Genomic DNA, 27,341 nt, shown 5'->3' on the forward strand with positions numbered 1-27,341 from the left:
TGCAGCATAAATTTTTTTGTATGTTCAAAAGAAATGAAAGTATCCAGTTCACGAGACAGTTTAGATAAAGTCTAGTCTTTGCTGAAGTGCTTGATTCTTATCTTCAGTATTGCTTAGATCAGTTTTTGTTTGCTTTCTTGAGACCTAGTTCTCTTCTTATAGTTCTATTGAAAAATACTTGGGGTAGAGAGACTAAATAGCAAATGACCAAATGTACAATTTTGCATATTAAAAAAGAAAAAAACTTGAAGACTAATAGCGAATGCTCCACAAGATGAAAACAACTTTATAACTTTGTTTTTTTCTCATAAATCTGAACTAAGAATTAAATGAAATAGTTCAAAATTTCAAAATAGTTCTTTATTAATACAATATATTACAAACATATTTTAAAACTTTACAAACTAGGTAAAACACTTCCAAAATTAAATGTCAAGTCTCATACAATCACTGTGCAGAAGTTGGATTACTAGTAATTTTATACCAGTCACTTGAAACAACAGTTTTAAGATTTAATAACATATTATAATTCCATTTTTCATTTTTTACAGTTTGATAGAAGACAGTCAATATCCTGAAGGATTTCAGAGGTTTTTTTCAATGCTACTGATACTCTCTTTTCATTAATTTCTTCTAGCAAAGTTTCTGTAGATCTTGGTTTATAATGATCAGAAGACAGTTCGTTTTTCTTATTAGAAATCTGGTTTAGGACACCACTGTTCTCCAGGAGCACTGAATTACTTAGTTAAGAAGCTTTTCTCCACATTTTCATTATATAAATATCTTTATTTTCAGAAAAACTGTGCTTCATATTAAAATATTATTTCTCAATTGGAAGTAAGATCTGTTGGATTCATAATAGAGTTAGGACTTCAGAGCTTATCAAAGTCTACCCTTTATAGATGAGGAAATTAGTTACAGTAATGGGGGAAAGGAAAAGAAAGTATGTATATCTGTGTTTGGGTGGAAGTCTGGTGGTGAGGAGGAAATAAAAGTCAAAATCTATTAGAAATTAAAATCTGTTAAAAAGAAGTAACATTTCTTTAAGTGAAGAAATGTCATGGGAATTAAAAAAAAAAGAGTAGGGATGATAGGATTATAAACAATCTGTGTGGTGTATTTTTTAATTTAAAAAGATCTAGAGTAAAAAGAAACCTGTCTTCTCTTGTAGGACTACTTTATTATTTGAATAAGATTAAAGAAAAATCAGAAGACAAAACAAATTTAAATGAATGGGGTGAGAAGGTACAGAACAGGTCGGTTGCAGTGGCTCATGCCTGTAATCCTAGCACTCTGGGAGGCTGAGGTGGGAGCCTGAGCCCAGGAGTTCAAGACCAGCCTGAGCAAGAGTGAGACCCCATCTCTACAATGAAATAGAAAAATTAGCTGGTCGTGGGGCTAAGTGCCTTCAGTCCTAGCTACTCGGGAGGCTGAGGCAGGAGGATTGCTTGAGCCCAGAAGGTTGTTTTTTTTTTTTTGGAGACAGAGTCTGGCTCTGTTGCCCTGGGTAGAGTGCCATGGTGTCATCATTGCTCACTATAACCTCAAACTCCTGGGCTCAAGTGATCCTCCTGCCTCAGCCTCCTGAGTAGCTGGGACTACAGGCGCATGCCACCATGCCTGGCTAATTTTTTCTATGTTTTGTAGAGACAGGGTCTCACTCATGTTCAGGCTGGTCTTAAACTCCTGACCTCAAGAGATCCTCCTGCCTTGGCCTCCCAGAGTGCTAGGATTACAGGCCTGAGCCAGGAGTTTGAGGTTATAGTGAGCTATGATGACACCGTTGCACATTAGCTAGGGCGACAGAGCAAGACTGTCTACCAAAACAACAACAACAACAACAAAAAAACCACGTACAGAACAAAAGTTTCTGTAAGAAAAAGATGTCAGAGATATGGTCTTAAACAGTTATAATTTAGGCCGGGCGCGGTGGCTCACACCTGTAATCCTAGCACTCTGGGAGGCCGAGGTGGGCGGATCGTTTGAGCTCAGGAGTTCGAGACCAGCCTGAGCGAGAGCGAGACCCCATCTCTACTAAAAATAGAAAGAAATTATATGGACAGCTAAAAATATATATATAGAAAAAATTAGCCGGGCATGGTGGTGCATGCCTGTAGTCCCAGCTACTCGGGAGGCTGAGACAGGAGGATCGCTTGAGCTCAGGAGTTTGAGGTTGCTGTGAGCTAGGCTAACGCCACGGCACTCACTCTAGCCTGGGCAACAGAGTGAGACTCTGTCTCAAAAAAAAAAAAAAAAAAGAAAAAAAAAAAAAAAAAACAGTTATAATTTAGAATATAGTCATATGGAAAAGTCCCCAAAGGAGACCTTAACCCTAGTTTTTACTGTTCCTTGCCCAATTTAAACCTAAAGAAAAGTATAAATGTTAACTTAATGTACCTTCCATAGGCAGGATATATCTTAAATATTTGCTCACTGAAAGCTCAGCAATATGTAAGATAATATTCACAAAGTATTCCATCTTGAATTAAGCCTAGAATGGAAAGGAAGTATTTAATAATTAGGTAGGACAATGCATTCTGTTAAAAGGATACAGTTAAACTTCTGTATTTTTTCAAGTTCAGAAGCAACAGACCTGTGCAAGAAAAAAAAAAAAAAAAGTTCATGCTAGATGTCTGGTTCCTTCATATTTGTGAAATTTCAAATAAACATACTTGACTTTTTTTCATAAAGGTTAGAATTTTAAACAGAAGAATCTAGAAGTTAAGAATTTTCTTTATATTATTAATGGCTTCATTTAGCACCAAATCAAATTGACTCAACTGATATTTATTGAGTGCTTTTAAAGGCAAGTGAATAAAAGTCCCCACCTCAAGGACTTTGGAATCAAATATTGATGTTTGAAGGTAATGGGCCTTCCTGCTACTTCTTAGTACCAACCTGGCATACACTCTACTTTCTTCCCTACAGTTCACTCAACCTACCAAAATCCCAGCCCTTCTGTGAATAAGGATGTTAGCACGAATTCTTATAGCATTATGTTACTTAATCACATACTTCTTTGTAATGTCTTCTCTTGAACTATTTAACTTTCTGATATTCCTACCTAGATTGTCTTTCTCAGAAGGAAGGATCTTATTTTTCTGTACTTTGTGCATATATTAAGATCTCATTTATATGGAACTCTTAAGGAATGGATGGTCTGGGAGATTCAAGTTTTTACATAGTTGAATTAGGTATCAAAACATAATAACTATTTTTTATTAAATTCCTTCTTGACTATTCATTTCATTGTTTCCTTAAGCACAAAAAGTTAACATGATGAACATTAGCTTTTACCTTGTTCTACAGAATGAGATATTGGGGTAACTGGTATGGGATAGAGGGCTGAATGCATACGACTCCAGCAGGAACCCCTTATGTGTGTGTTCTTTGTCTTTTTTCTCATCAAGCTAGAATGAAATATGAGCAGTGGCATACAACTACAAATAGTGTAACTTGACTAGCTCTCTGCAAAATTAATGAGGACATTAGTCTAAAACATTTCTTTATTCAAGTCACTAGAAAAGTCTTCTTCACAGTTCATAATAGGCTATGTCACTTGTCTGCTTTATTGGGTTTACTAAAATGGACCACATGCATGCCCTTGTCAGCCTGCAATCTTTTTTCCTTGTACTCCAGCCTATGGATGGAGAATGAAAGAGATAGTTCATCATTATAAGCATCTGTGGTAAAGAACTTGGATATGACTTACTCTAAGCCTGCTGATTCTTCATTATTGCAAAATATCTTTTTTCTCCTTTTTTTACACAAGACACATTATTCCGGGTATAAGCAACAATACAATCCTTAATGCTGTTGCTCACATGATGAACCAACTTCTTATGGAATATCTTCTGTACTATTTTTTGACTAACATCCCTATTAAAAAGTTGAATCAATAAGTTAATGGAGGGTAAAGTGAAAAAAAAAAACACGGAAATACAATTTAGGCAGCTTTTTATTGTACAATCTCTTCTCTTTCTTCAGCCTAGCCTCTTTGATAAGAAAACGAATCACAGTGGAGATCTCTTAGGCTTTGCAAGGGAAATGGAGCTGCTACTCCTCAATTCCTTTATCTTGTCTCTCTCTGCTGCTCCTAGCTGCTTTCACTGTTAGCTGCTGTCACCAACCTGTCCTTTCACTTTTTAGTATGTCTTGACAGTTATCCTTTTCTCAGCTTTCATATAAAAAGCCTGGCATTTTACAAACTTTGCCCGCTGAGCAGTGGTGAAAGATCAGTTTTAAAGCTATGTATAATTTCCCTTTCTTCCCAAATGTTTTTTGCTAGCTACTTAAGCAACCTTTCTGCTCCCCAACAGGCTATAGCTGATGGATGAGAGATGTGGAAAGCTGGATTCTTAGATACCTGAGATATTCAAATAACATCTACTGATTTGATTTGATTTGTTCTTAGAAGTAACTCAGGAAAAGCTGATAAAAATCAGGCTTAATGTTTATATTTAGCTTCACTATACTCTGCTAGGTCACCTCATAACTTATTTTAAAAGCTTCCTAAATTCTTCCTGGTATCCTTCTCTTCCAATATATATTTAGGTTATACTCTCAGTGATACTAATCTTCCTAATGACCTTTCTTCCTATCATTTTTCCATTTAGGAACTTGTAATTCTATCAAGTCTGAACTCCTCTACTTATTACAAGATCCATTCCTATCCATCAAAACTCATACTATACCCTAACAGATAGCATCTGCTCCCTTAAAACTATCTTCTTACTGTCTCCACAGGCCAAAATATCCTTTTTACTTCTGTCCTTGCTTCTTCTCTAAAATGTCTTATTTTCCCAAAATATTTCTTTGAAGCCCAGTTCTAGCACCTTGCATACTGAAAAGCACACAAGAAAGACTAAAATGCTTGCTTTATTTGTTGATTTGCCAATTAATTTGGGGGAGATAACTAATATGATATAAATTATTTAAAAAATCAACTTTTTCTGAAAGCTTATTATGTTAGTCAACATTTTATTTCCTTTAATATTACTAAAATTTTAAGACTCCCCTTTAAAATTTTCCCTAAAGTTTTCAGAATGAATTTATCTCATAAAAAGAGCCACTCATTTTCATGTGAAGTTTTCAATGCAAGGTTTTCTGACCTTCAGATAAAATATGATGAAATGTAATAAATTAGATTTCTGATTAGAAATAAATGATTTTCAAGCTTAAGGAATAAAAAATATTATAGGAGTTAAAAATGTCTAAAACGAAGAAACAATTTTTGGGGAAAAAAGCCTAACAGTTTACCATTTGACACTTTAATTTTTAAGTATTAGTTTGGTCTTCCACACAGATTAAGTTTAAAAGAAATAAATATAAATACCAATTTTCTTCAAGAACAGAAGATGAAGGATGTGTAGGCATTTCTCTGGGACTAGTCTGGGTCAGCCTTCTGCACCATGATATTACTGCTGTCACATATCTAGAGTGAACATATTAAAAGAAATACTTGAAAAACTGACTTGTATAAAAAGTATAGAAAAAATGGAAAAATCATTAAGACAATTTGGGAAAAAAGGATAGATAAAAAATGTTAAAGTGAGGCACTTACTGGATGGCTTTCTAAATTTTTTTCACTGGTCACAGAAAATGCAAGTTTTTTCCATTATTCAACAAGAATAAAATTATTTACTAACATTAGTGGTTAATAAAAATGACATTTAAGAATCAAAATAGGGCCGGGCGTGGTGGCTCATGCCTGTAATCCTAGGTCTCTGGGAGGCCTAGGCGGGCGGATCGTTTGAGCTCAGGAGTTTGAAACCAGCCTGAGCAAGAGTGAGACCTTGTCTCTACTAAAAAAAATAGAAAGAAATTAGCTGGACAACTAAAAAAAAAAAAAAAAAAAAAAAAAAAAAAAAATATATATATATATATATATATATATATATAAAAAAATTAGCCGGGCATGGTGGCGCATGCCTGTAGTCCCAGCTACTCGGGAGGCTAAGGCAGAAGAATTGCTTGAGCCCAGGAGTTTGAGGTTGCTGTGAGCTAGGCTGATGCCACGGCACTCTAACCAGGCAACAGAGTGAGACTCTGTCTCAAAAAAAAAAAAGAAAAAAAAGAAAGAATCAAAATAAAGGTGAAACTTGGATTTCATATTCAAATGTTTAAATTCTCCTTTTAGTTTTTTAAAGTAAAATGAGTTTCATTGTTTTATCATAAAATGTCTTTATATATAATAAGCCCACGTGAGCATTTGCTTATTAAAATTTAAATCAGAAAACACCCATTAATGCATACACACACACATATACACATATGTATATATAATTATATATAACTCACTGAATACACAAAACAAGTACCAAGTTTAATGAAATGAATGATCTGAAGTGATTGGCTGAAACAAATAGTAATGTTTTTTAAAGACACTATCTTTTTTAGGCAACTTATTCAAAAGAGCAATGACTGTTGGAGAGTTTAGTCCAAAAAGCAATAAAACCCAACAGAAAAATAAATTCAAGAGGTAAAAAAAGCAATTCTATGAACATTCTCAAGTAAAATCACTAAAATGTCAAGACTATTACAAGTAGAATATTATAACTAATAACAAATTACATAAGTCAAAAGACAAAAAGCTGAAGAATCTTCCCCATTTTAAGAACAATCATCAGGTAATTTAATTTTATCCACTTTATACAAATATACACAATTTTAGTTACTTGTAGTTGTAAACCTCATGTCAAATCAGAGAATTGGTTAATTGGTTAACCACAGCTGACCACAGTCTAACCTCCACAGCAGGTCAGTGTATTTATAACACATTTCATTATGAAAAATCACTTGAATATAAATGGAAATGACCGAAGCTGACTTGATCCTATTTAGTTATGCTAAATACCAGTATAACATTTAAATAATGTTTATATGTCTCCATCAAATAAAACATAAAAATAATTTTTAAAATTGCTTGTCAGTACCTTTCATATGGTCCAGGGTGTTCAATTTGAATTAACTGATCTTGTCCATCAGGAAGAGTTAATTTACACCAACCTAAGCTAAGACCTCGATTTACCTTAAGAAGCAAAGAGGAAAGGTAGGTTTTATCATTCTAAAACTGAAAACAAAAATATAAACAACCCTAACTTTACTAGCAACTTAAAAAATAAGGGTAATCATTAAAAATTTGATAATTTAAACATATTTTACATGGGATATGGGTATTATTTAACCACCACTCATATAAATAATTATCAAAGAGAGTAAAACTACTAATCCTTCTCTCTATAATGAGTTATCTTTATAAAAATAGTTATTTGTCATGTAATTCCAATTTTTGCTAGGAAATCCAATGAGATCACTAAAGCCTCTTGACAGATTTATACTTCAAAACATAAATTCAGGCTGGGAGCAGTGGCTCACGTCTGTAATACTAGCACTCTGGGAAGCCGAGGTGGGAGGATCGTTTGAGGTCAGAAGTTCAAGACCAGCCTGAGCAAGAGCAAGACCCATCTCTACTAAAAATAGAAAAATCAGCTGGGCAGGGTGGCATGTGCCTGTAATCCCAGCTACTGGGGAGGCTGAGGCTGGAGAATCACTTGAGCCCAGGAGTTTGAGGTTGTTGTGAGCTAGGCTGATGCCATGGCACTCTAGCCCAAGTGTCGGAGCAAGACTCTATCTCAAAAAAAAAAAAAAAAAAAAAAAATTAAATAAATAAATTGAGATAGGGTGGTTCTTTATTTTCTTTTTTCTGTTTTTCACAAATAACCAATAACAAATAGATTTCAGTCTGAAGTAATACCCAACCTGTCTCTTTTCAACAGAAGAGCTGAAATTCCAATTTAGAGTTAGACTAATGCCATCTAAAAAGATAGCATGTACTTTGTCATCAGAGTAGGCAAGAAATCTTCCCAAGTTGGGTATGAGTGATTCTTTCAAACGCAAAGGCAATATATTGCTCTCATTTATCCCAGGTACCTAAAACCAAGTAAATAAAAATAGCAGGAAATAGAGTTATCCATTAATAAGATTTAAATGACTATTAATGAACTCCAAGGCAACTTCAGATTCTTACTTGAATATTTGTAGAATACTTATGTATGCTTGAATTTTTCCATAAGTTGATATCCAGTCTATTTATAAGCAGATTTAAATTCTAATATCTTTGAAAAGTCACTGTTCTACTCTGAACTTCACATAGAATATAGACAAAAATTAGGAACTACAGCAACATATAGATTTTCTGTTAAATTAGTATAGATACAGAAATCAAAGTATGAGAATCACTTCGTCCAAATCACCATTAAAGAATTTATTTTCACAGTTAGGAAAATATAGAATACTATAATATCATGGTTTATAATGACTATGTTTTTACATACTCAAATCCAATCAATTCTTCTGTCCCTCCCCCTCCATTAAAAACAAAAACAAACTATATTCAATAAAAGTGTAACTTACAAGCCTGATTTTTCAGTGTCTATTAGGTAGGTATTTTTCTGAATAAGCCAATATAAATGTTACAAAGAACATAACTTAGATGAAAGCAAATTGAACTTAGAAGTACAGATACAAACAATAAAACAATTGAAAATATCTTGTTTTTAAAATAATTTTAACATACCATTTTCCAGCAGCATACACAATAGTTATGGCTTAAAGAGAGTCTCATCTTCGCACAGTGTTGAAGAATTCTGTGAACATGAAAAAGACTACTTAAACATTTGCAAATAATGACATTTTCCAATTCTAGCAACTCATTCGCAATGCCTTACAACATTTTAGATGTCAAGTAACTCATTTCCACTGAAATATTTTGGGAACTCTTTGCTTCCAGAAATCCTTAAGCCCCTAGAAGGGAACTACTGTTGCTTTCCTTTGTGTTAATCTTACCTGCATAAAGCCATTCCTCTAATTTTTAGCAATGAAATGAGAGAGAATGAGAGAAGAGGTGATTCACAGTGCCTAAAAGGTTTAACTTAGCCAAAAAGTGGTGGGGATGTGAATGAAGTATCCCTAGGAAGTCAAATTACAAAATATGTTCCTTTAAACCTATTTTCAAAGGTGCTTAGACACAAATTTATAAAAAGAACAAATTTAATTCAACAATCTACTTTCATTCTTCTGGGTGCCACAGATTGAGAGAATTTTAAAAACATATGAACCAAAGAATGACACTACACTTCATATTTAATACACTCTCAGAAATCTTTATTACTTTGAGGATAATAAAGAAGTATGAGAATTTCAAATATATCATCAAATCCCCAACCTGGTTTTAAGGAACAATACTGATGCCACACTTATCCAGAGGAAAGGCAATTAGACATGTATTTCCACTGTACCTGCCAATTCTTAATCTTATTCTTAATCACAAGAAAACTATCAAGGTTTTCAGACATGTAACACTTAATTCAGGTGAACATGAAGAACTTACCTGGTTGCCTGCTTAATTAGAGAACACACAGAAAACAGACTTCCTGGTCTATCTGGAGGAAGGTTATTTACTGAATAAGTTTTCTCTTCTCTCTGAAAATTAGTTTAAAATGAAAATCTCATTAATAATAAATTTTGGCCCTTATTTCTTAGCTATTTTTTTTTGAAATATGTATTTACATAGTGACAAGCAAACAGTTATTTTAACAAAATCCCATCCAAGTACTAACCAGGTCCGACCCTGCTTAGCTTCTGAGATCAGACGAGATCGGGCGCATTCAGGGTGGTATGGCCGTACACTATTTTAACAATCTAATGCCTATAAAATCTGCATGTTTTTAAAGGTATTTTATGATGCTTTTCCATTTCCCATTTTTTATTTTATTTTATTTAATTTTATTTATTTTTTTTTTTTTTGAGACAGAGTCTCGCTTTGTTGCCCGGGCTAGAGTGAGTGCCGTGGCGTCAGCCTAGCTCACAGCAACCTCAAACTCCTGGGCTCAAGCGATCCTACTGCCTCAGCCTCCCGAGTAGCTGGGACTACAGGCATGCACCACCATGCCCGGCTAATTTTTTCTATATATATTTTAGTTGTCCATATAATTTCTTTCTATTTTTAGTAGAGACGGGGTCTCGCTCTTGCTCAGGCTGGTCTCGAACTCCTGACCTTGAGCGATCCACCAGCCTCGGCCTCCCAGAGTGCTAGGATTACAGGCGTGAGCCACCTCGCCCGGCCCCATTTTTTAAAAGTATAGAATTCCTCCATGCCTCCTATCCGTTCAAAAATTACATTCTAATAGCATATAACTTACTGCCCAAGTTAAATATTGGCTATACTTAAGTTAACATGGTAACCAAACTAATCTTCCTACACATTAGCTGGAAATTTATCACATAAGCCATCCTTCTCTCTTAAGACGAAAAAAAAAAAAAAAAAAAAAGACTATATAGGTTTAAAAAAACTTTTAATTGAATGAATATATCATTTTGTTGTATTTTATTAATGGAAGAACTATTGCTACAGTTTGTGGAAGACAACATGATTTACAGGCTCAAGTTCTTGAAATAAAAAGAAAAACACTTTATTTTGTTATTCTTTCTGAATTTCCTCATTCTCAGACTTGCTAGTGTTTCCCAGGACTCTGTCTCCAGCCTTCTCTTCTGACTTCCTGATTTCTTTTTAGGTAATCCCTACAAGGTCCAAAGCTGTGTTCACAATAAACATCGTAACAGCAACAGCTAAGATTTATGGAGCAGATACTATGCTAGGCATTATGCTATGTACTTTACATGGATTATCTCACTCCTCAAAATAATACTGAGATAAGAACTATTAATGCCTATTTTCTAGATGAGGAAACTGAGGTTGAAGGGTAAGAAGCAGTAGAGATCTGATATGAACCATTAGAGAGTGTAGCTTATGCTCTCTAACATCATGGAAAGACGAAAGGCTTTGAATTTGCAGTCAGTCAGATCTGGATTCAAATAGCAGGTCTGCCTCTTACAATAATGATAGGCAGGCCATACAACCTTTTGTAAGCCTCAGTGCCTAAAACCCATGAAATGGGGATACTACTAAACATCCAGATTGTCCTGAGGATTAATGAGTAATACAAATATAAAGCACCTGGGACAGAATTTTGTGCATAGCAGGTATGCACACACACACACAAAAGTCTCTCTTCTTTTATCCTGGCATGTAGTCTTAAATATTTAAATCTCTACTGGATTTCTCTTCTGGATATCACAATAGACATCTCAACTTCAACATGTAAAAATAAAATTATCTTCACTTCAAAATTTGCATTTTTACCTTCTCTATTCTGTATTTATCTCTGGTGTGTCAATTATCACATGTTGTTCTCTCTACCTGGAGCTCAGTTTCCTCCTTGAGCACTTCCCTTTGTCTGGCTAACACCTTTTTTCCCTTCATTCTCAGGGGAGCCATCACAGAGGTCCCATCAACTAGGAAAAATCCCCTAGTTATGTCCACAAGCATGGTTCCTTCTACTCCTGCTGCTTGATCTTCATCACAATTTCAGTTAAATAGTTTTTTACGTAATGTTTGTCTTCCCTGCTAGAATGGAGCTCCATGAAGGTAGGGGCTGTATCTGTTTTGCTCACCTTTGTAGCCCCAGCATGTATTAGCACAGTGCCTAGCACATGGTAGGCACTCAAAATATCACAATTTATTCTGGATACTGAGTTTTACTGGATCCTGAGTTCTACTGGACACTGAGTTCCCTAAGGGTTCTTATCTTTTCCACTACCCTATTTCATCAGTTCTAAAATGCATATTTTCTACAATTTAATCTCTCTGAAATCTGGACACATTTTATAATTAAGAGTGTCTTACAATCTATTAGGCAGGTGGAGTTGAGATATAGTTCAATTTAAATCTTCTATTGATACCTCCTGATAAGATCAAAAAGCAGCCATCATCAAAACAATTTAGATTTGACAAAAATTTTGGTTTCATACAGTGCCTGGTACCACCATTCACTGATTTATTCATAATTTGGCATTCCTTTCAATGTCTTCCTCATCCCCAATATCCAGTCAGTCATCAATTCTGTCCCTTTAATATTTCTCTAATTCTACAGCTTAAAGTTTTACGTCTTCCCTACCCAGTCCATCTTCCTCTGAAACAATCTAAGAAAAATCTGATGTCATTTCCCTACTTAAAATCCTTCAGTGATTTCCCAAATGCAGTAAGGTTTTTCATGCACAATTTATGAGCTGGCCCAACTTAGTGATCTAGCCTCTTCTCCAGACATTCCTCCCAAGATCCTGTTTCTGTTTTGGTCTTCCAAACTACAGTATTTTCATTTCCTTCACCACTCCCTGCTCTCTCCAGTCTGTTATATCCAGTTAGGTATCATTTAGCCACTGTTCTAAGCACTAACAATAATAGTGTATTGAACAAGACAGGGATGATCTCTAGTGTGCCTGACAGTAAACAAACATACATCAGTAAGAAAATGTCATCTCGTATTAAAAGAAAAAAGATGAGGATAGCATGATAGAGAGTGTCATGGGTAGCTTCTTTAATTTGGATAGTGAGGAAAAGTCTCTTTGGGGAGTAACATTTAGATAGAAATTTGTATGACAAGAAGCCATCCATGCAAAGAGTTGTTGAGAAAGTAAATTGTTCCCTTAGCTATATGCTCCCCTACCTCCATTCATCTTTTGTGCAACCCCTCCTTTAGAATCATAGATCCTAGCTTAGCCATATCTTCCTTCAGGAAGCGTTTCTGGAGCCTGAAACACTGGGTCAGGTGCTTCTCCTTATGTGGTTCCAAAGCAACAAGTTCTTATCTTTTTGGAAGCACTTACATTGTGAGTACTTGTCAAGCTTTCCTATTTAAATTTTTAATTACACAAGTAATAATAGATTACTATGTTTTTGTAAAAAAAAAAAAAAAAAAAAAATCACAACAAAAAATACTAGAATTGGCCAGGCAAGGTGGCTCATGCCTGTAATACTAGCACTCTGGGAAGTGAAGGTAGGAGGATGGCTTGTGCCTAGGAGTTTGAGGTTGCCATGAGCTATGATGATGCTACTGTACTCTAGCCAGGGTGACAGAGTGAGGCTCTGTCTCAAAAAAAAAAAAAAAAAAAAAAAAAGAAATACAAGAATTAAATCTTTCCTGACTCCTCCCCCTCACAAAACCTGACTCCTCTCAAAAAGTAACTACACCAGCTTAGTTTATATCTGCTCAAATCTTTTCTTGTACATTTACATGTATATTATAGACAATAATTTATAGGTTTCGAGTTTAGAGTTTGTTCTTTACACGAAAAATACCACTGTAGATGTTCTGATGCAACTTTCTTTTTTCACTCAATGGTATCTTGGAAATCTTCCAGTATCCATCTCTCTGTGTATCTACATCTTCCTAATTCTTTTCAACTGCTGTACATTCCTATAATTTGATCACTATAATTTATTTCACCATTTCTCTATTGAAGGTTGCTTTGAATTTTTTACTACTATAGACAGTGCTGCAAACCACATCTTTGACCATGCATCTTTATACGTCTGAGCAAATGTTTTTCTAGGCTACTTAGAAGCAGAATTTCTGATCAACTTTATTTATTTATTTATTTATTTTTGAGACAGAGTCTTGCTTTGTTGCCCGGGCTAGAGTGAGTGCCGTGGCGTCAGGCTAGCTCACAGCAACCTCAAACTCCTGGGCTTAAGCGATCCAACCTCAAACTCCTGGGCTTAAGCGATCCTACTGCCTCAGCCTCCCGAGTAGCTGGGACTACAGGCATGTGCCACCATGCCCAGCTAATTTTTTTTCTATATATATTTTAGTTGACCAGATAATTTCTTTCTATTTTTAGTAGAGACGGGGGTCTCGCTCTTGCTCGGGCTGGTCTCGAACTCCTGACCTCGAGCGATCCACCCGCCTCGGCCTCCCAGAGTGCTAGGATTACAGGCGTGAGCCACCGTGCTCGGCCCGGATCAACTTTACTTGATATGAAATTGTCCCTCATGAAGGTAGAACCAATTTATCCTCCAACACCCCTTTTGAAAGCACCCCTTTTCCCACACTCTTTCCAGCAATAGATGTCATCAATAATTTTAGTTTCTGACAATTTGATAAGTGAACAATGTTCTGTCATTGTTATTTTAATTTGCATTTCCCTGATGCAAGTAGTAAAGTTGAACATGTTTTCAAATATTATGGGTTTTTTTTTTTTTAATTTATATTGCCTTTCTATGGCTTAACCATTCCTATTACGGTTTGTTTTTTTTTTTTTTTTTTTACAAATATACAATTTTTCTGGATATTTTTTGTCTTTTTATTACTGATTTATAGTATGGAATATTTTCTTCCAGGCCTTTGCTTGCCTTTTTTACTTATCTAAATTCAATAGAAATTCTTAAATATTTAAAATTTAACATAAGTTTGAAAATGTCAAGCTTGTCAAACTTTTCTTTTATGCCTTTGAATTTTCTGTATTGCACTTAAGAAGGCCTCCCCCAATGAAAGACTATAGATATCATTCTTCCATATTGTCTTCTAACAATTGTAAGTTTGATTTCTTACATTTAGCTTTTTAATTCATCTGAAATTTATTTTAGAATATGGATTAAAGTAAGGAACAAACAACTTTATCCCCAAAAGACAGTCACTTGTTTCTAAATCTTTCCACTAAAGCACAGAAAAGTGAGTATGTTACAGACAAAAGTCTGAGAGTGAAGCCCAAAGCTTCACCACCATTTGCATCCACCACAAATATTAAAACTTGCTTGGAAATTTTGTGCTTTACCCCAAAAGCTCATGCTCTACTCCATGATATGTTTGCTTTAGTATAAAAATTATCACCCCTCCCCAATACCTTTGAGTAAAACTGAAGCTCCAGGAAGATGTACTATACTTATCTTGCACTTTTGCAAACCCCTAATATACAGCAGCGTGACTATGCATACTCACTCTATTTGCCTGTTTACTTGTCTCATGTTCTACATACACATATACACATACAATATAACTGGTCACATTTTTATTTCATTTGCTTGTTTGCCTTTCTGACCACTAGACTGTCGACCCTTGAGGGCAGGAACTCTTTCATCACTCCCAGTGCTTATCAGAGTGCCTGCCAAAAAGTGTTTAGTTAGTATTTATTGAATAAATTAATACTTTCCTAGAAATTGGCCCCAGTAAAGAATTTGCTCCAATATATACTGAAGTATTTATGAATGAAATGATATTTGGGATTTACTTAAAAATAAATAGGGAGTGGGGGGCAGCAGGAAGTATAGATGAACAAGCTGGGTGATGGATACATGGGGGTCTGTTAGGCTTATCTCTCTCTCTACTTTTGTATAGGTCTGAAATTTTCCATAGTTAAAAAAACCCTCCATTTTTAACTTTTCTTCCTAGTGACTCTAATAATCTTATAACTTAAATACTCCATTTTATAAAGGAGAGAGAAAACATATTTATTCTGCTTCAATCGGCAAAGGAAAGTAGTATGATATTATGGTGATCACTATAAAAGTGTGGATGTCAAATGTCAGTCTAGGAATAAGCAAATTAAAACTCATTAACAAAATATCCATATTATTAGACTACGGTCTGATACATATGTTTCACTGTTTTCAACGACAGACAACAGTCTTGTTCAACTTTTCAGTTGTACATAAAGATTTAGAAGTTAAGAGTTGCTTAAAATCTACAAATAGGCTGGGTGGGGTGGCTCATGCCTGCCTGTAATCCTAGCACTTTGGGAAGCCAGGGCTGGTGGATTGCTTGAGGCCAGGAGTTCTAAACCAGCCTGGGCAACATAGTAAGACCCTATCTCTACAAGAAAATTTAAAAAAATTAGCTGGGTGTGGTGGCACACACCTGTAGTCCCAGCTACTTGGGAGGCTGATGTAGGATGATTGCTTGAGGCCAGGAATTCAAGCTTACAGTGACCAATGATTGGGCTATTACTCCAGCCTGGGCGAATGAGTGAGATCTGTCTTAAAAAAAAAAATTTTAAATTAAAGTTTAATTAAAAAACTAAAAATACACAAACAATTACATGGTGGGGGAAAAAAGAATGTGCTTTTTACTACTCAAAGTAGTGCACTGACTCAAAGTAATGCTTCTAGTTTCAGCATTTTCTATTGATAAATTCTATGACAAGAAGCAAAAAAGAAATTTTCCTTCTGATTTAAACACAAATTGCTTAGGCAAATGGATATAGCAGGTAAGAATATAGTAAAAATAAGGTGGTTTTGCTTTGTTTTGTTTTTTTTAGAGATAGGGTCTTGCTCCATCACCCCGGCTATAGTGCAATGGCCCAATCATAGTTCAACATAACCTCAAATCCATGGGTTCAAGCAATTTTCCGGTTTTAGCCTCCCAAATAGATGGGACTACAGGCACCACCACCATGCCTCGCTAATATTTAAATTTTTTTCAGAGACAAGGGTCTTGCTATGTTGCCCAGGCTGGTCTCCAACTCCTGGGCTCAAGCGATCCTCCCACCTGGATTTCCCAACATGCTGGGATTACAGGCATGAGCCACCATGCCCTGCAAGGTAGTTAATAATTACTGTGCCAATGCTGGCAGTAAGATTACATTAATTCTCCAGACTGGGGAGTAGGAAGCAATGTTATATAAAGACCAAATTTCCTGTATATATTCGGAATTATTTAGAAAGAGCTATACACCAAAACTCTTCTTGAGTTCGTTGTTGGCTTACCTCTTCTGATCCTTCTTGAATGGAGCAGCAGGTAAAATAGTTCCCCAAATAAGCTCCCTCTGATTTTAAAATAGATCCATCTCCAGGATAAATCTCTACTGAGTTCAAATTTTGATGGGTAAGTCTAAGGAAGACAAATAATCATTAAAATTTTTTTTCTTATTGAGATTAAAAATTCCATGAAGGCAGTCATTAAAAAAAAAAAATCCAAGCAAAGAAATATAGTTTTTTTGGCCTATCCAGAGTAGTGGATAATTTCATATTTGGAACCCTACCAGCTAAATTAACTTTTTCACAAAGATAAGCAGAACACACAGAATTGGTTTATGTATTTATTTTAACAACTAAACTCAGAGCTTCTGGAATTCAAGCATCTTATCTTATTATCCTTCTGATATTCCCATTGCCAATCACAGGGCTGGCACATAATAGTCACCAAAGCAGTATCTATCACACAGGAGTTAAATACTACACTTCTAGAACGTGAAAATGGAATATTCTTTAACACATTGACTGCCACATTAGAAAAAAACAATTTTTCCCTGGGGCCATGGTGTTTTTATTACAAAAATAGAATAAAAACTTTGAAAACAAAACTATTCTGTCTAATTTAATGAAAAATTTGTTATTTTTTATTGTTTTCTGTGTGTGAGTTATATGCAATTAAATTGTCAATATTAATTGTAACAACAGAACATCAACAAGTAAGATTTTCACAAACCAACTGCAATTACATATGCTTCATGAGGCCCTGGGCTCAAAACTAGCATGAGTTGAAAACAACTCACATGGCAGTTGATGTGTTAATAATGAAATGGGTAGAATTAATAATTTTTGGATGAGGTTAGCCATTTGTGCAAGGAGCCACCTTAAGAAAGGTGACTGACTATACCTGCAGCAACCAAGAAATAATCAAGGTATTATTTTATAACATATAAAAATATAAGCCAAGTTAATTTTATTACTATCTATGTTAGAATATCTTGTGAGAAGGGATGGGTCTTCACACAGGAAAACCAGAGCTCCCCGCCAAAAAAAAAAAACTTTAACAGTGCTCTTTTAGCATTATTCATGCAAGTAAAACTCACAATCTGGCCAACATTACTATTTGGTCACTAGAGAGGTGTCCTTTGTTGTGGGGTACAGATAATTCAATGCGATAATGCTGGCACAGAGCAGCCAATCAATAAATATTTGCTTTGTGAATAAAGGCCAAAATTTCTCTTAGGTTATCTAACTTCTCTAATTCCATGCTCAATAGGCAAACTACTATTTTGACTAATTCAAACAACTAGATCCTCTGATGCTTGGAAAGGGTATCCTAAATAAGTGATATGAATATTACATTCACTAGCACAACTGATTTCTGTCATTGGAGTTGCCATAGAAGTCTTGTAAACAAGACTTCTCTAATGTGATTGAGTCACAAGACCCCTGTGTGCACTAATTAGTTTTGAGACCTGTAATACTCAGGACCAAACACAGTAGAGCTGTGTCTTCTTGTGAAAATCTGTCTGCCAGGCTAGTTCCATCCTCTGTGTGACATCAATAATGACTCCATTTCCAACATAGGTACTTTACCTATATGTAACACCCTTGTACCAAACCACTTTCACTAGTTCAGGGTAGGAATATTCTTCTTCATCAGACTGTCTCTGTAAAAGTGAATTACAAAAATTCCACCTGTGAAGGATAAAATACAAGCTATTACTGTTGGTTACTCAACATAATTACCTCTAAAAGTCAACAAAATAGTGCTACTGTAACAAGATTTCTTGTGTAACTCATTAGGTCAAAGAAAAAAATTAACATGAAAGCATATTAATCAAATTTAAAAACAAGTTTTCTTTTCCCATACATTTTTCCAGTATTTCCAATAATCTCATTGAATCTCAGCACAATTATTAATACATAAATTAACAGTTTTACTAACATTTAAAATTTGGCCTGGATTCAAACAACAAATATTTAGTGAGATATCTATGGTGGGCAAAGCACTATGCTATCCATACTGGGTATATTACACCCACAAAAGGGTGGTGTATACACGGTCACTGCCCTCAGTGGAAATTCCTATGGCAGGGACATTAAGTAGTAAACATTGAGTGTAAAGAAAGAGGAAGTACTGGATGTTGTGGGGTGGTATAACAAGGACCTAACTTGTCTAGGGTCTTCAGGAAAATACCCCTAAAGAAGTGAGACTTAAGTTGAGACCTGGAAATGAGCACAAGTTAGCCAGTTGGGAGAAAGAAAGGAGGAGTGCTCCTGCAGAGTAAAGAGCAGATGCAGTGGAGAAAGGGAGTTTGAGCGAGCATTCTTGGGATTGCTAGAAGTCTAGTTTAGCAAGAGTAGAGAAAGCAAGGGCAAGAGTGGTGAAAGAGTTGAGGATTATCGATAGAGGAGAAACTCAGATCATGAAAGATCTGTTAAACCATGTTAAGGATAATGGATTTCAACCTAAAGCTGGTGGTAAGTTATCAAAAACCCGTTAATTTAGAATCATAAGTCTCTTTTGATATGTACTCATAACAATGGATTTTCCAATTTTAACCAGGTAATGACAAACCTGAAAGTCATTCCCATATTTTTTTAAAAATAACAAATGTATATGCAGAGACTATCTGAGATCAAATCCCAGTTCTACAAGTACTAGCTGCGTGCCTTTGCTGAAGTTATTTAACATTTCCATATCTCAAGTTCCTCTAAAAAAGGGGAATGACAGTTCTTAATTTATGGTGTTTCTATGAGAATCAAACAGGTGAAGTCCAACAGTGTCTGGCACATAAGTGTTCTGTAACTGTTAGCTATTATCATTATTACTGCCCTATTTACACAAAGTTCATGTTACAAATCTACAACTATTTAATATCAGGTTATTCTCTCTTAGTGGAGGTAAAAGGTTTATACTGGGGCATCCAGAAGCCTCTCCATGTTTACCCATTTTGAAAATGGACATATTTACAGTTAACCAAAGACAGTGGTAGCCCCTGAGACCAGCAAGCAAGGTAAAGGGCTCCAGTGAGCAGCAGCAGGTGCTCCTCTCTGCTCGCTCCCACAGAGCCCTGTGCAGACTCCTGTCCCATCACTTACCACACTTTAATAATCCTTTTAGGGACAATGACCTTCATTAGACTCTAAGTTACTAGAAAGCAGGGACTGTGTCTTACTCATTTCTATAGTCACTGGGCTAAACAAAGTATTTAGTATAGAGTCAGCCTTCCATGAACATGCAATGCATGGACACAGAGTAGGAAACATAAGCAACACATTTGCTTGGGAAATTATTTACTATCAGTTAAAAAGAAAGTTTTGGATCCACTAAATGAACTTTCCTTATGAATATTATCATGTAATTTAGAAAGAAAATTATCTTTAAAGGCGAGTTTATGACAAAGCATTATGAACAAAAGACATTCTTCTATTACCTGTGCAGGTGTGGGACGGGACAGCTGAGTAACAAGGCCCTAGGAAGAACAGAAACCTCTTTTCCTCTTTCCTCTGAAACAGCAGAAGTTAAAATTCTACTCTGGGTGATATCTGCATCAATTTTAGACATACTGCTAACTTTAGTATGAAAATGAAGAGCTAAAGACAAAGGATATTTCCATTCCTCTGGACAGGCTGCCACAGACCAGTGTTGCTTTATCCATGTGTATACACATGTGTGCTTTGTACCAGGGGAAGGCAGCTCTTCCTTCCCTTCAGTTCCATTTACATAACTCATCTTCTTTAAAGGTTCTTTGGATTTCATGATGTGGCAATAAAGTTCATTTTCTTTATTCTTCAGTCTCTGTCTTGATAAATTTCCAAATGTATAGATTTTGCCAGTTTTTTCAACTAGTTTGTCTTTTTGGGCTGACAACACTATAGATGACTCTGGCTTCTGGCTAACTTTACACAAAAAATGTACTGTAAATTCATGCTGAGATCTGGGCAGGCAAAGGTATGCATGACCATCTAAAGATGTTATCTTCACGGTGCCATTCTCCAGACATATCATGCTACCATCTGCATCAAGACTGGGCCATCTCACTTCTGAGATGTCAATGAAAATATGCTAAATTGAAAGGGGAAAAAAATGACATTTTCTGTTAATTTTTCCATATATTTGATACTTAAATATTGTATAAGAAAGCTCTTAAATATTTGTATTTTGTATTTTCACTACCTAGAGAGAATGAAAAATGGAAAGCCAGATGTCAGCCTACATATGGTTTTTCAGATTACATTTGATACTGTTAACACTATCTCTCTTATAAGAGACATAAAACACACACACTCACAGACACAAAATAGAGAAAAGAAGAAAAAGAAATATCCTGATTATATTTAGTGTTAAACATATTTTGGTTTAAAATGTACTGAATCAGAGATAAATAAATTTGCACTCCCCTACCCCAAAAACCTACTCTGAAAAAGAACAGAAATGAGGAAGAAGCAGCCCTATGATATGCTATACTAAAAGCAATCACAGCTAAAAAATAAAAATAAAATAAATAAATAAATAATTTTTTTTTTCCCCCACAAAAAGCAGTCATGGCTTAAATAGTATGGGACTAGCATAAAAAATCATTGACAGACCACTCAGAAAATACAAAAACAGATTCAATGTTATCTTAAAATGTTATATATGATAACAAAAGCTTTTCAAAGCAAGAGGCACTAGAGAATGATTTAATAAATGGCACTAGAATTAATGAACAGCATTTGGGAAATGCTATCTCAGAGGGTTATCACGTGGACTAAATAAAATAACATGTATAAAGTACCTATCCTAGATAGTCCCTGGCACTCCATACACTAAAATTCCAGGTGGCTTAAAGAGTAACATTTTACAAAGCTGAATTACTCCAAGGAAAATTGATCCTGACCAATAGCAAACAGACTCGTAGCAAGTAACACTGTTGGTTGTGACTTTTCTTATAAAATATAAACAGTAGGTACTGCTGTTATTAACAGTCTTTAAATCAATTAATTTTGCCAAGAGTTTAACATTTCAACTTCCATTTACGTAAAATCTTAAATTTACAAAAACTATTGTCAAGAAAGCCTCTTAAATTTACAGTACTACCTATTTGTACCGATGTCAGGATGTTAAAATCAAGGGCAGTATTAATTAATGGCAAAACTGGTTTGTAAGGATGGTCAGTTAAGAAAGTTCTCTCTTCTATAATTAGACTGTCGAATAATCCTACTGCAGCATCAGCAGTAAGCTATGCAGTTTCAGTGAACAAAGTTACTCAAAAGAAACAATGGAAAAAGAGCCTTCTAGACTAAGCTATAGCTTATAACTGTTTATGGCTCCTTTGCCATAAGATAATATATTAGAAAATTACTCAGTAGGCAGGCAAGCATCACTGACAGCAGAGAAAGGTATCAAAAAGTAGTTAAATGACAGTCTTCAGAATCAGACAGACTGGGTTCAAATCCTGACTTTGCCTCTAAGAAAATTTCCATAGATAAATTAGGTAAACTCTCTAAGACATAGTTTTACTACCTATAAAAAGGGGCTGATATCTAGCCAATATACCTGTTCTGATTGGCAGGACTTCCATTTTGATCAGTAGTTACCCATGCCATACTGGTGTTATTAAAAGTTTTTAATATTATTCCTGGTTCTTGGACATAGTAAACTCTCGATAAATGAGTCATTATTCTTAAAAGTCCAAAATAAAATACAGACAAAAGAACGTTTATATCCATATGTAATTACACATCTTAACTATACATTAACAAATAACTACATGTAGGTTACTAAAAATGGCCACATAACTTCTTAATTTTGAGACCTCTGAGAATGAAAAAGTAACCAATTTGAAAAATTCTGATTATAATTCTTGACTACAGGGAAAATGGCAGGGAGATGAACCATGTAACTTCTATGTTCCTCAGTCTGATGAATATATAGGCTTATGCATTCTATAGCAATGTGTCTATTCCCAGATGTCCTGGAAAAAAAAAGACTAAACATTAAACTACCTCTTTGTAATTACTTGGCCTCAAATGTTACTTATAAAAATGAAATTTTAAAAAAATTACCTTTTTTCTTTCAGCAGGTATGATGTTTTCAGATAAAAAAGGGTGAGTAGCTGAAGAATTTCGAAAATCTAGGGCTCGCTGTAGTTGTTCCTACAAACAGAAATATAAAATGTGATCTTAAAAAATGTAAAACAATTTGAAAAAAGCAATTTAGAATGACAGTACAGTGTAATCCAGACTACTAATCACTTTTCATATTCTAGCCCACCTTGACAATATTTTGGAATTAAAAAGAGTAGTTTTTGTAACATCTTTACTTACTCGGTAAGTGCTAATAACAAAGTGTGTCCTTTGGCGAATTCTTTCTGGTTGTTCTAAAGGATGTGCTGAAATAGGAGGTGACTTTTCAAATAAAAATTCAGAGCCACAGGGAGAAAGTTGCAATTTGGAACCATCAGCATATTGTACTTGCACTGAATCATCTTCATAAAGTACCATTCGCAGTTCAGTTGTCATTATTAAGACAGGATAATATATTCTTCCAAGTCAAAGACTGAACAAACTAGCAAACACAATAGCACAAATAGTTTTCTTATGTACAAAAATTCTATCAAAATAAATGGATGCATTTTCTTAGAACATAAGCAAAACACTAATTACCACTGTATTTACTTTTGTCCGAGGAAAAGTAATCTTTTCTTACTATATAAATAATCTTACTATAAACACTTAAATGATCTGAAATTAACAGCCTTAACAAAATGCCTTAATTAACTCCTAGGCCTTTACTCCAATATAGGAACATAGCCTAGGGGGAGAAGATACAGAGTTACAACTGTCTTTATAATTTCAGTAGCTTCACTTTTCCTTAAGTTTAATTTCTTAACTTACATACTCAGTATCTCATTTCAAATAACAAGCAAATTTCACCTTTGCAATAGGAATGCAGCAAATCATCTACAATCCATGCAAAAGGCAGGCCAAAAGTAACTATTAGGCCTCAGGAAAAAGAACACTGAAAAAGAAATCCTACCACTTGGAATCTTGTCCCTAGCTGGCATTAAGGAAGTGTTGCAGCTCCATGTCACTACTGAGCAAGTTAATCTCCTAGTATCTTAGATTCATTCTCATTTCACTGCATTCAATTTCTTATTCTCTCCTACAATGACTCTGTGTCTTCACCTACGCTCTCCATATAGGGTTGACAGAGGAGAATTAGAGAACTGGATTTCATCCACACTCTGTCACTTACAAGCTGTATGCCTCAGGTTGGTTGTTTCTTCATTTGTAACATGTGGGTAGTAACAGGAATATTATGTGGATTAAATGCCAAAACAAATATGACAGTGCCTAGCATTGTAGATGTCACCTTGTAGGAATTCAACCAATCTTACGACATGTTTTTATTCTTTTCTAACACTACCCACATCCCCTTCTGCATTACCCCCTTCTACTCAGGTGATCAAGTTTCACTCATCGGAAAAAAATAACTTTCCATAAATAACGCTTTCCCCATTTTACTCCTATTTTCTACAAATAAACCTCTCTAGTATCTACTCATTGCCCACTTTCTCTCCTGTCAGTCTTCAGTCCATTGCAATCCAGCTTTCTCCTCTACCTCCCCATTGACATTGTTTCATAATGGTCACCAATGTCTTCTTACACTCAATGACTTCAGTCTTCATCCTGCTAAACCTGGTCAACTTGTGACAGTGTTGTCTACCTTTCTTTGCACCAAACTCTCAATTCCCCTGCCTTTTCCCCCCCACATTAGACTGTCATGGTTTCCCTCTCTACTTCTACTGTTTTTAGTTTAATCATTCTTTTTCACCATTCCCTTAAATCAAGGATTCTTCAAGATCTGACCTTAGTCCCCATTTCATTTCCTTACCATAAACACTTATGTCACTTTTATGCCCCATCTTGTTTTGTTTTTTAATCTTACCCTCTTCCAATGTATGTAATCAGATGCATATAATATAGACTATAATCTTCTGCGGAACATGTCAGGATAAGTATTTAATCATATGGTCTCTCCTGAGGCAATTCACACAACTTTAATATTTTCTTTCTCTAGAGAACTTCTAAATTTACCTAACATCTCTCCAGTGCTTTCAGATAGCTGTCTGCTAGACCTCTCCCCACGTCCCTGTCCCATAGATAAATCAAACTCAACATGACTAAAATGGAACTTAATCATTCCCACCAAAAGGAGACTTCTGTAATATCCCCTATTTTCACTTTTGTTCTCATCTCTTTCCTCAAGTCCAGTCCACATACAGTAGCCAGAGGGATCTTTTAAAATAAAAATAAGGGCTGTGTTCAGGGTCTCACGCCTATAATCCTAGCATTTTGGGAGGCCAACTTGAGGCCAGGAGTTCAAGACTAGCCTGAGCAATATGGCAAGATTCCATCTCTACAAAAATAAAAATACAAAATTAGCTGGGTGTGGTGGCATGTCCCTGTAGTCCCAGCTAATCAGGAGGCTGAGGCAGGAGGATCACTTGAGGCCAGGAGTTCCAGGCTGTAGTGAGCTATGATCACTCCACTGCACTCCAGCCTGGGTGACAGAGCCAAGACTTTGTCTCCAAAAGACAAAAAAAAGAAATCAGATCTCTAATTTCCTAACTTAAAGGATTACCTTCCATTTCTACTTAGAATAAAATCCAATCTCCTAATCCACGTTCTACAAAGACCACACATTTGGAGAGGTTCTATACATCTCTCCAAATGTCAATGTCATCTCTAACAAGGTTCAGGACACTTTAGACACATGGCCCTTTTAATGTTCTTTAAACAAGCTCTTTCCCGTATCAGACTCTGTGCTGTTCTTTCGGCCTAACTTGTCCTTTCCTTGGCTCTTCACAAGGCTGGTTCTTTGTCATTAAGGTGTCAGCGCCAATGTCACTCTCCCAAAGGCCTAACTTGACCAACTAAGTTGCTCCAAAACATCTCCCAATCTTTTTATATCCCATCTCACCTTTTTTCTTCATAGAATCTAACATCACCAAAACCAAGTGTTTATTTACTTGCTTTTTGTCTTCTCCCACGAGGATATAAACTCAACCAAAGCAGAGACCTTATCTCTTATTCAAAATCATATCTCCGGCATCTAAAACAGTTTTGGGCAAGTAATAAGGGTGCAATAAAAATTCATTGACCGATGAAAGAATAAATAACTGAATTTTAAAATTCTTGCTCATCTTGAATTTGCAATTTGAGTTAATGGCATCTCAGTGTTAGCTAATATTAGCAATATCTGACTTATCATTCTGATTTCGTTCGTAAACCTGTAACAAGTCCTCTTGATTTCCTAAGTCTCTCTCTTGAACCTGGCTCTCTTTTCCTCCTTTTCTATTTCAGGCCATCAACTCTCCCTTCAACTCCTGCAATTTTTGGGACCTTTTTCCAGTTTCTTCTCTCTCCAATCCATCCCTAGTATTGCTGTTACAGGTAATCTTCTACAAGTCAGATCATATCAAATGCTTTACATCATTTGTTTTCATAATTGTTAGATGGCAATACATTTATATTACAGCAATATGTATATCAGATTATGTCTACTTGGTATTTCAGGAAAAAAACAGGTGATGATACATAGTTGAAAGACATGCTTTATTGAGCTATAATTTTTTAAACACTAAATAATCAAGCATACAAAAGAAACAGTGTAATGTTTAAAGTTCCTCGCATATCACAGGAAACCATAATCTGGCTCCAACTCACATTTTCAGCCTCATCGCTAATGTCTTATTCCTGTTTGTGTTCTCACCACCCAGCACATTATATGACCATGTTTAACGATCAAAAAGCCACAAGTCTGTTCTTGACATCAATGAGAACCTCATTTTTGAAAATGTGATAGTATCTAGGTACAGAAAAAGTCTCATTAAAACAACCAAACGTCTTACACTCACAGAGCAGTTCAGAGCTGAAAAGTTGTGGAAAGAAGGCCAATCAACGCTTTATTTGGCCAAAATGTTGCGTCTGTGCTTGCCCACGACTGCTTCTCCAGGGCTGTTTCTTGAATTTGACCAATTACCAACAAGTGGTGTTTCTTGAAAAAAGAAAACAATCACAACAGCAGAGGAACAGGGTCACAAGAAGACTGTTTTGGCCGACTCGCCGGCCAAGGTAAAGTAGCAGGAGAACAAAGACACCACCAACTGTAACCACGAAGAGAAAGCAAAGGCCGCTCAGCGGCAGTTCAAACTTCCCCCCGCCCTCTGGAAGCCACTTTACCTCTCCGGAACAAGGAAGACCGGAAGTCCCACCCCTCCGGCCGGGGGGCCACGCCCCACTGCGCTCCCTGCGAAGGGCGGGGCAGGAAGCGGAGGGGAGGGGAAGGTAGGTGGTGTGGTTCCCACTTGGGAATCAGGTCCGCCACTCTTTGGTCTTTATTTCCGGTATCTCACGGAAGTCCGACCTGATTGTTTGATAATAAAGACTGGTGAGGACCGACCTCTTGAATGGTCCGGCCAAGAACTAACCGCAGTGTGGATTTTAGTGGAGTGATAGTTATTTAAAAGATCTAAACAACAATTATACCTCCGTAAAACTGTTAAAAAACTTGGCTAAAGATGGACACCTCTTTTTTTCCTAATTTGGTATCAGAAATTAGGTTTCCAACTATGTATCTGCACTATTTTTTTCTAAAATGACAAGTAAACGTGTCTGCCATATTTATTGCCACTAAACACGTATTTACGGAGAGTCGAGTCTGTTCTAGGCGTGGTGGGGATAAAGCAGGGAAGGAGGCCCA

The 27,341-nt window shown here is 35.7% G+C and overlaps 1 protein-coding gene across 1 annotated transcript; it reads right to left on the bottom strand.

Annotated features, from left to right (window-relative positions):
* Positions 1–341: 341 nt before the first annotated feature.
* C17H5orf34 (chromosome 17 C5orf34 homolog) lies at positions 342–26,642 on the bottom strand. The gene is made up of 13 exons (XM_069492448.1): positions 26,497–26,642; positions 22,901–23,141; positions 22,640–22,729; positions 20,026–20,657; positions 18,182–18,283; positions 16,601–16,724; positions 9,392–9,483; positions 8,579–8,648; positions 7,762–7,932; positions 6,936–7,030; positions 5,336–5,434; positions 2,553–2,593; positions 342–732 (listed from the first exon to the last, which is right to left on the bottom strand). Exons 2-13 carry the CDS (start codon positions 23,093–23,095, stop codon positions 539–541), a joined length of 1,905 nt encoding a protein of 634 aa, XP_069348549.1. The 5' UTR covers positions 23,096–23,141; positions 26,497–26,642; the 3' UTR covers positions 342–538.
* Between the last annotated feature and the right edge of the window lie 699 nt (positions 26,643–27,341).

Source organism: Eulemur rufifrons, chromosome 17 (genome assembly GCF_041146395.1).
Source record: "Eulemur rufifrons isolate Redbay chromosome 17, OSU_ERuf_1, whole genome shotgun sequence".
NCBI classification, from domain to species: Eukaryota; Metazoa; Chordata; class Mammalia; order Primates; family Lemuridae; genus Eulemur; species Eulemur rufifrons.

Excerpts from the sequence above, each read along its gene's own strand:
- C17H5orf34 (XM_069492448.1), bottom strand. The coding sequence starts at position 23,095 with ATGACAACTGAACTGCGAATGGTACTTTATGAAGATGATTCAGTGCAA. Across the intron at positions 9,484-16,600 it reads TTCAAGAAGGATCAGAAGAG|AGAGAAGAGAAAACTTATTC; the intron begins GTAAGCCAACAA and ends ACTAATTTTCAG. Across the intron at positions 733-2,552 it reads AAAAATACAGAAGTTTAACT|TGCTCCTGGAGAACAGTGGT; the intron begins GTATCCTTTTAA and ends TAAGTAATTCAG.